Consider the following 10,450-nt stretch of genomic DNA (forward strand, 5'->3'; position numbering starts at 1 on the left):
GAACATAAACCCAGAATCTGAGGCAGAACCAGAGTTAGTTCAGCTCTGAGCAGCTTTAAAGTGAATATCTGCAGATGTTTCCATGGTAACAGCTTCTCAAACTTCTCCTTCTCAAACTTCTCCTTCTCTCTCTGATCTATCTCTCACAGCATCCTCTAAACTTTGAAGCCTGAGGATCTGGTTGTGTAATGAAGGCTCGGGTTATTCGAGCAGAAGCAACAATCTCAGTTCCATTCTTCTCTCGGCTCACTCAGAGTAATGGCAGAGAAAATAAAAGGGAGGAAGAGTACCGCAGTGAGGACGGATTCCACGATGGATGAGTTCAGGGGGAGGAGAGGATCCATATTCTTTAGATTAAGGGGACATGCTGTATTGATATTTGCACAACAGAAGCGGCGGCGTGGATCGATCAGAGGGCCGCACGCCGCTCTCTGGATCCAAACTGCAGCTCCTGATCTCGCTCGCCTTTCTGTCGGATTATCGTTCAGCGAGCAGCGATCCGGCCTGTCATCACACAAAGCCGGAGCCCGATCAGCAGCTCGCTGCTGGAGGAGCTCATTAAACACGCAGCGACACGCCGTCCGGGCGCGTTACATCAGAAGCCGTGAACACGGGAGAGAGACGGATTAACAGGGAGGCTGAATTACTGATGAAGTACTGATGGATTCACATGAACATGCAGGTGTGTGTGAGGCGCTTCTGCTTCTGACCAGCAGCTAGCGTTGCCAACTCCCTGAAAAATAAATAAGGGACACCTTATTGTATATAGACAAACCGATTGCCTTCCCCCTTCCTGGCCTGGTGAATTTTTTACCCCCTTTTTTTTTTGTGAGTGAAACAATTTTTTAACTATTTGACTCGAACCTGAATTGAATTAGATGCATATTTTTGAATGACATGAACACCTGGAAAACTAATTATTATCCAGCAATTCACTTTGATATAACATAACAATTTTTTTTTTCAAATGTGTTTATTTGGTTTTTCTTTAAATAACAATGAGAACAATGCAAATGTAAAAACGAGACATTTGCACACTCACATACACACAAAAAATTAATGAAAAAAGAAATAAAAATAAAAATAAATAAACAAAAAATAATTAAATGAAAGGTACAAACAATGGTACAGGTAGTATATATAAAATAACAAAATTAACTGAATAAAATAAGTATCTTTCTTTTTTTTCTTTTTAGTTTTTTGGGGCTTTTTATGCCTTTAATGATAGGACAGTTGGAGAGAGACAGGAAGGAGAGAGAGGGGGAGACATGCAGCAAAGGACCGCCTGGAGCAGGACCCGAACCGGGGCCAGCCACAGCGAGGACTACAGCCCCTGCACATGGGGCGGCCGCCTAACCCACTACGCCACCGACCGCCCCAATAAGTATCTTTCTTAAAAGAGAAGGTTTTTTTTGTTTTTTTAAACCTGGACCTGTGTCTTTATTTCACCAATACTTTAAGACGAATGAATGAAAAAATGTTTTTCCCCCTGTTTGAGTAAAAGTACTGTTGCACTGTTAGCTCATAGCTGCCGTGCTGTTGTTATTTTGTAGCAGAGTGGTGCAAAAAGTCTACAAGTCTGTTCATCATTAAGTGGTTTCAGTTACATGGTTCTGTAAAAGCACTCAGAAAACAATACAGCAATGTTCTGATATTAGAAAATGTAGTTTGTACTTTTAAAAGTAAGTTCTTCAGTACTTTAACTTGAGTAAAATTTTGAGCAACTTTTACTTGTAGTTGAGTATCAATACTTTGACTCCAGTATTGGAGTTGAGTACTTTGTCTCCCTCTGCTTAAAGTAGTGTCGGCGTCTGCGTAACTGCCATGTATGCTGCTTTGTTGTCTTCCGCTATCTTCTCAGTAACTCCTCGACCAATGGGATGAGCGTATTCTTGTGTGTGAATATGCTGTATGCTGCAGGTTATTCTCTCATCACTCAGCTTCCTGTGTTACTCTGATGCTGTGAACATGTTTTTGCTTTTGTGTTTTCATGTCTTAAATTCAGTCCATGTTTAGTTAAGTTTGGCCATTTGCTTTTCCCTCACTTCCCATGTTCAGGTCATTAGTTTGTGACAGTTTTCAAAAGTATTTAATAAAAAAAAAGAAAACAATACAGCAAAATTCTAGGGTGGCAGTCAGGTATCCCTCCTGACAAATAGGATAATTTAATTTGAATACTTTTGTATATGATACGGCCACATAAGGACCGAACACACAAAGGTGTCGACCTTTAATTGGTTAAATGACAAACAGAAATGAACAATCAAGTCCTTAAAAAAAAAAAATGTCTTTACGTGTCCCCTCTAAGGAGCTACAGGCTCCCGCACAAACCCTCTTCCACTCCACAGCAAGAGTGTAGCATTCAGACGACAGATATGGAAATACGAGATAGGTTCCTCCGTTTCTGTGCTGGATGAACATCATATTCAAAATCATTACAGAGCGTAATAAATATAACTTACGGAAGTTGAAAGATGTCGCCATATGCAACGGACCTACCGGAGTTTCAGTGGTGAGCGATTGAACAGCCTCAGCGCTGTGCCTAAAATAAGAGTTCCAATCTGGAATGCACGCTTGTGACGCTTTGTAAATATGTTTTTCCGCCTCTAGCGTCAAAGGTAAACTGCTATTAAAAAAAAAAATGAGGCGTCAACTTAAACACGGACCACTCAGGTGTACACGGCCATGTTTGGGGCGTGTTCGTAAGTATGGCGTAACAATAAGAGAGACAAAAAACTGCAACACAGCTCCAGAAATGAGCGGGTTGTCATTAGTTTCACTCACATCACCTGTTCATGGTCCCCAGCTGCACTCATTCACAATCACCCAGTTCAGTATTAAGTTTCCAGGTTTCCCCTTTAGTTTGGTGAATTCCTTCTCCGTCTTCACTTAGCCACAGCTAAGTACCTTTGTCTTGTCATGCCAAAGTCTCTTTGTTTTCGTGCCACAGTTTTATTCATGTTTCGATGTCACAGTTTAGTTTTTGGTATCCGGCTTTTTGTTAAACCTTTTTGTGAATAAACCAAGTTTTTCTTTCTACCTCTAGAGTCCGTGTCCTGCCAAACCCTCACTGACACTCTGCACCTACCGGAATTTTCAAAGACGGAAACTTTCCATGGGAATTTAAGGGAATTAACGGGTATTTATGGGAATAAACTGGGAATAAACTGGGAATTTTCAAAATTGAAGGTTGGCTCTTCTAGGGAACTTAAATATAGTTGAGGAAAGTATATTTTGGCATAATCATGACTTGAATCTGAGGCCCTTGCACCTGTAGCCTCCATCATCAGCCGCCTCCGAGCGCAACTGGTCACTGTTTGGCAACACCCACACAAAGGTTGGCAACAGGCTCACAAATGTGAGAGTGGAAAAGCTGGTTGGCATTTGCGCAAACCTAAGGCTCTTTGAGCCTGTCACAGAGCCGTCCTCAACAAGGCTGGAAAGTGACACTGAAGAGGAAGAGGAAGAGTTGGATGTTGAGGAAGGGGACATGTTGTTGGATGTTGAGGCCCAGGGAGAGTCTGTTGACTGAGCAAAAATGCAGAGAATTGCTTGAAGGAAGATTTGCATGTTTAATGGGACGTTTAAGAGGAAGAGTGGCATTTTTCATTTAACATTTTGAATGGGACTTTGTGGAGATTTTTGGATGGGGGGGTTGCATTTTTGAATGAGTGGGGTTAGGGGATGGGTAATATTGAACCCAACACTCCTGTTTTTGTTCACCCATGAAACCAGTAATTAGAACGTATTCTACTCTACTTACAAATAAATCTGTTAAACATTTTGTATGGATGTTTTCTTATGACTTGTGTTTATATTTATGCTTGGATATAATATATTCCCAGTTAGTTTTATTCCCTGGCTTTTAACCCAGCATGAGACTCTGTTTTTGTTATTGTTTTAATATTGTTGTTTTTGCATTCTTGTGTTTTATGCCTTGTATTTTGTGTTGTACAGCACTTTGTTTCAGCCACGGCTGTGTTAAAAGGCTATATAAATAAAGTTGAGTTGAGTTGAGTTCTCCTAAATTCCCATTATTCCCATGGAAAGTTTCCAATATGGAATATATCCAAAATTCCCAAGCTTAACTTTCCGGACATTTTCCGCATCTTTGGAACCCGAGCACCTGCAGCTTCTTTTTGCTGCCATAAACACTAAAAAGCAGTTCGGCCTCTAAAGGTCTGCGGAGCTGCTTTTTCCATATTGATTTTATTAAAATCTGAATAATCGTAACTTGGCCTTTTTATTGAAAGCTGGAGGGATAAAAACAGTTCAGAAACATAAATCTGTCTTGTAGTGGAGGGATGCCACTTAAAGTGTTTATTCCCAACAGCAGCCACTGAAACCTGCCTGAAACTTTGCTTTGAATCATCGTGACTCCACGACTTCTGCGTCTCCGTCTGCTCGGGTTTCCTTTCTGTTCATCAAACAGCATCCACATGCATTACCAACCCGTCCATCACCGGCCCGACAGCGGACCGAGGAGCTGTGTGTGCGGCTGCCCTTTGCAGCTGAACGCTCAACTAAATAAATCACCGAGGAGCTGATTCTGCTCGTGGCACTTCAGCAGAGAAGACACAATGAAGTGCGACACTTTAAAAGGCACCATTAGAGCTTTGTTGAGTCATATGTGCTGCCTGTTAAACGTGTGTGACAGGAAGCTGCAGTTCATCAGTTACAGCAACATTCAAACAGTTTGAAGCTCATTAAACATGATCAGAAAAGACTCGTTCAGAGGCTGCTTCAGCTGCAGACTCTCTGCAAAAGATCCCAGAAACATGATGAAACTCAACCGTCCTCCATTCCAGCCTAAACACGGATCTTTGACCAACTCTGACCAACTGGTTTCACTGCATAAACCGCATCAGGAAGTCCCAGAAGTGCTCTGCTGTCACCAAGGCTGCCGACCAAATGGCGTCCATAACACCAATCCATACCAAGGCTGTGTTCGAAACCGCATACTTCTCCTACTACTCCTACTAACTTTAACTTTTTTAAGTTCCCGGATGCATACTAGATTCTCTGAAATGTTGGGTATGCATCATGAGGTTACTACTCATACTCAAACTACCCAAGATGCAACATAACGTGACGTCGCCGATCGTCATTTCCTGTCAAAACGGCAGTTTCAAGCTAGCTACAACGAGGGTAGGTTCACTTCCTGTTTTCAAAACAAAAGCACCAATTGTATGGTAATGGCTTTCCCTATGATAAAAGGCAACGGGTATTTTATTTTGTGAAAATAACCGGAAGCGCGTTGCTCACTGCAGCTAGCTTTAGTAGCGCCGAATTCGTGGGAACAAAATTGTAAACAGCCGGTATTTTGTCAGGTTTTCAACACGTTGGGGATCTAAACGACTACTTTCTCTCCTGAAAATGTTTCAAATGTTGCTAAAGTTTACAGAGTTTAGAGCTTAAGAGAAATCAGCTTCAGGCCGGCTGATTTCGGCTCGGGCAGGAGCCAAATGCATTGTGGGTAAACGCTCTGCATACTGTCTGATCAATGAGTATGTAGTATGCAATATGTAGTATGCAGTATGCAGTATGTAGTATGTAGTATGTAGTATGCAGTATGTAGTATGCAGTATGCAGTATGTAGTATGTAGTATGCAGTATGCAGTATGTAGTATGCAGTATGCAGTATGTAGTATGTAGTATGCAGTATGCAGTATGTAGTATGCAGTATGCAGTATGCAGTATGCAGTATGTAGTATGCAGTATGCAGTATGTAGTATGCAGTATGCAGTATACAGTATGTAGTATGCAGTATGCAGTATGTAGTATGTAGCATGCAGTATGCAGTATGTAGTATGCAGAATGCAGTATGCAGTATGTGGTATGTAGTATGTAGTATGCAGTATGTAGTATGCAGAATGCAGTATGCAGTATGTAGTATGTAGTATGTAGTATGCAGTATGCAGTATGCAGTATGTAGTATGCAGTATGTAGTATGTAGTATGTAGTATACAGTGTGCAGTATGTGGTATGCAGTATGCAGTATGTAGTATGTAGTATGCAGTATGCAGTATGCAGTATGTAGTATGTAGTATGTAGCATGCAGTATGCAGTATGTAGTATGCAGTATGTAGTATGTAGTATGTAGCATGCAGTATGCAGTATGTAGTATGCAGTATGCAGTATGTAGTATGTAGTAGGTGGTTTCGAACGCAGACCAAGTAATGCCTGAGCTCAACCAGGAAGCGACAGTCTTAGTGAGTGAAGAACTGAGAGAAGCATGGAGTGTGGAGCTGGGAAGCCTTGGCTGACAGCCCGGAGCGTGATGTTCCTATCTGCACCCCCCGCCTTCCTCCTCAGGAGGACACTGAGGCTTTTTAAAGTAAACAGAAAAGAAAACAGAAAAAAAGAAAGTAAACAGAAAGGCAGGATGTTCTTTCCAAGGCAGGAATGAGTCACGTTCACGGTCATTTAGCTATGATGTGTGCGGCCCTAACCTAACAAAGAGATCTTTGAGTAAAGGAAGTTAAGCTACCCTAACCCTACACTAACCCTAACCCTAACCCTTACAAAGAGATCTTTGTTGGCATCTAAAGTGTCTGATAGAAACCAAACAGGTGAAATGACACAACAAGCTGAAATACATCCTGCAGTGTAGAATCTTAGTGCCTGAATAGAATAATAATAATAATAATAATAATAATCAATTACATTTGTAAAGCACTTTTCATTTCATACGGAATCTCAAAGTGCTATAACAGAACAGAACAGCTGGAGCTAAAAAAAGAACCACAGCTGCTTTCTATTGGAGCACCTAGGATGGAGAGAGATCACACGATGCCTTTTGGGCTTTTCTCTAACCTTCATTCTCTGCTCAGCTTTATCTGATGTGACCCAACACACCGATTACACACTTCCTGATGAGGCTGCCCGAGGCCAACGGGAATCTGTGACAGATCGCTTTCAGAGAGGGAGGGCCTGGGGCCCCGAGACCCCGAGAACCGGCCACTTTCAGCAGCATCTATGAGCTGGTTCCTGAGTCTCATACAGAAGACGTCCACAGGAAAAGGTGAAACAGCACCAGCTCAGAAACAAACGCTTTATACAAATGACTCATCAGATGTTTCCGCTTCGTTTTCCCAGATATTCCCACAGATTATATTCCCACAGATTATATTCCCACAGATTATAGAATAGAATAGAAAAATACTTTATTCATCCCCCAATGGGGGAAATTCAAATTCGTCAAGTAGCTCAACACTTTTTTAAATATTCACAATGATTATATTAACGACAATAAAACAACAATAATAATACTACTACTAACTAAATAATAATAAATGACTAAATGACAAAATAAACAAATAAATAAAAATCAGTCAATCAATTTGAGAAGAACTCAGCAGTCACTGTTATAAAGCCTTATGGCTGTGGGGACAAAGGACCTTCTGAACCTCTTTATATATATATATATATATATATATAAATGTATAGATCATATTCCCACAGATTATATTCCCACAGGTTATATTTGTTTTTGTGGGTGTCCCCCGCAGTTATTGTGGTCAGATTTGCTTCTCAGGTTAAATGAAACGCACCTGATGATCACACCAGCATCTTTGCATTGCACCCTTCATCCTTTGCTCTCAGCCACACTTTGTGATGCAGTAACTCCACAACAAGAGTCCCAAAATAATCACGAGTTGCTGCAAACAATCCGTTTAGTCACCAGTTAACTGGGACCAGAGCTCCATGTTTCACATTTATAGATGTAAAGAAATCCCAATTCCATCTGAACAAATCTTAAACATGACGATTTTAGGTCATTTTCCAACACTCATTCCATCAAATAACCCTGAAGACATCACCAAGGTCGCCTCCTGATGAGCCCTGAAGATATTTCATGACATATACTCATCATATTTTCAGTGCGTTCACACAAATAAAGGCTCCAGCGGAATAAATGAAAGATGTGGTGCCCTCCTGCATCAGCATCCGCACCGTTCCCTGCCTCTAACTTCCCTCTGCACACTTTCTGCCAGCCTGTTTTCTCATTTTTCTGCTGGTGCTGATGCTGCGCGGAATCCCCCCCGCCACCCACTCCGCGCGTGTTTAACCGCAGCGCCTGTTGACAGGTAATCTCTCGCTCTGCGTCCGGGCTCCCACGCACACGAGTGGGCTCGGGTCCACATGCACTCACAGTAAGCGTGCGTGCATCCCGCGATAAATAGCCTGCAGAGGCGTTTATTTCAGACTCCCCCTCAGACTCCCACTAAGCGTCTCAGAACAAGCCGGGGATGCCCCGAAAGGCGCGTTGCTGACTGAGCTCAAGCCGCCGGTGTTCCGCCTGAACACCAGCCAGCACAGAGATGGGTTCTGAGTTTCAGAAAGAGAAAAAGGAGCCCTTACCTCCCGCTGAGACGCCGCTGCACAGCAGCCCGATCCCCACCAGGATCCACAGCTCCACCGGCAGGATGCTGCGGGGTCCGGGGCAGGCGGCCGGCGGCATGGCGGCAGCTGAGCGGTCCGGAGGAGAGAGAAGCCGCGGAGACACCGGAACCAGATCAGAGAGATAAGATCCCGGGATGTGAGCTCCCGGTGGGCGGTCAGGGGGAGCCGCTGGAGGCGGAGAAGGTCCAGAGCAGCATCCTGAGGAGCAGCTTCTGCTCCTTTCTGCTCCGGTCTGTCCTCCGGTCTGTCCTCCTTTCTGCTCCGGTCTGTCCTCCGGTCTGTCCTCCTTTCTGCTCCGGTCTGTCCTCCGGTCTGTCCTCCTTTCTTCTCCGGTCTGTCCTCCTTTCTGCTCCGCGTGCTCTGCTGTCCTCCTCGCACTCAGTCACACGCACTGTCTCTCTCTCTCTCTCTCTCTCTCTCTCTCTCTCTCTCTCTCTCTCTCTCTCTATCTATCACCCGCCCACCCCTCTGTGCGCGCGCGTGCGGGCGAGCTCACACAGTGACCTTAATGATAATGAAACTTTTGTTCGGAGTGTCAGGGTGACAGTTGGGGGGGCTGCAGTGTGACCAGGAAACACTTACAGAGGGGTGGATGTTGTTCATTGTATTCTACAGTATTCTATAGTATTTTACAGTAGTATTTTAGAGTATTTTAGAGTATTTTACAGTATTCTATAGTATTTTACAGTATTTTATAGTATTTTACAGTATTCTATAGTATTTTTTGGTATTTTATTTTACAGTATTTTTTGGTATTTTATTTTACAGTATTTCATAGTATTTTACAGTATTTTATAGTATTTTACAGTATTTTATAGTATTCTATAGTATTTTACAGTATTTCATAGTATTTTACAGTATTTTATAGTATTTTACAGTATTCTATAGTATTTTACAGTATTTTATAGTATTTTACAGTATTTTATTTTACAGTATTTCATAGTATTTTACAGTATTTTATAGTATTTTACAGTATTTTATAGTATTCTATAGTATTTTACAGTATTTCATAGTATTTTACAGTATTTTATTCTACAGTATTTTACAGTATTTTACAGCATTTCATAGTATTTTACAGTATTTTATTGTACAGTATTTTATAGTATTTTACAGTTTTTTATTTTACAGTGTTTTACAGGATTTTATAGTATTTCACAGTATTTTTACAGTATTTTATAGTCTTTTACAGTATTTTATTTTACAGTGTTTTACAGTATTTTATAGTATTTTACAGTATTTTATAGTATTTTGTAGTATTTTACAGTATTTTATTTTACAGTGTTTTACAATATTTTATAGTATTTTACAATGTTTTACAGTATTTTAAAGCATTTTATAGTATTTTATAGTATTTTACAGTATTCTATAGTATTTTACAGTATTTTATAATATTCTACACTTTTTTACAGTTTTTTACAGTCTTCTACAGTATTTAATAGTATTCTATAGTATTTTACTGTATTCTATAGTATTATACAGTATTTTATAATATTCTACAGTATTTTACAGTTTTTTAAAGTATTCTATAGTATTCTACATTATTTTATAGTATTTTACAGTACTTTACAGTACTTTGTGCCTGTTAATAACAAGTTAATAAAAGCTTCAACAGATTCAGAAACAACAGATTTGGCTTTTTTTTCTGCTGCTGAGCATCATGAGCAAACATCTCCACTTTGGTCTGCTCTGTCCAAAGGAATCATTGTTCCAGAAGTCTTGTGGTTTGTTCAGATGCAGCTTTGCAAACCGAAGCTGTGCTGCCATGTTCTTTTTAGAGAGAAGCTTTCTCCTGCAGCCCTTCTACACAAGCCATACTTGTTCAGTCTTTTGTCTGCTCACCATGACTGTACCTTACATTAGTTTAAATTAGATTTAAAATCTGCTCTTCTGGAGCTGTTACAACAAAGTTACACTGGAAAAAAAAATCAAAGTCTTACCAGGTATATTTGTCTCATTTCTAGTCAAAATATCTCATTACACTTGATATAAGACACAACTGCCTAACAAGCACCATTTCAGCCAGATATAGGGACTTGTTTGAAGA

At 40.9% G+C, this 10,450-nt stretch overlaps 1 protein-coding gene across 4 annotated transcripts in view; it reads right to left on the bottom strand.

The window, feature by feature from the left end:
* The window catches only part of sez6l (seizure related 6 homolog (mouse)-like), a 100,037-nt gene extending 91,252 nt beyond the window's left edge, over positions 1-8,785 (bottom strand). For all 4 annotated transcript variants that reach the window (XM_075455571.1, XM_075455570.1, XM_075455569.1 and 1 more), the window contains exon 1: positions 8,365-8,785. In XM_075455571.1, coding sequence (XP_075311686.1) covers positions 8,365-8,464 — 100 coding nt within the window. In that variant the 5' untranslated portion in view covers positions 8,465-8,785. The remainder of the gene's footprint in view (positions 1-8,364) is intronic.
* Between the last annotated feature and the right edge of the window lie 1,665 nt (positions 8,786-10,450).

Source organism: Odontesthes bonariensis, chromosome 22 (assembly GCF_027942865.1).
Source record: "Odontesthes bonariensis isolate fOdoBon6 chromosome 22, fOdoBon6.hap1, whole genome shotgun sequence".
Taxonomy (NCBI): domain Eukaryota; kingdom Metazoa; phylum Chordata; class Actinopteri; order Atheriniformes; family Atherinopsidae; genus Odontesthes; species Odontesthes bonariensis.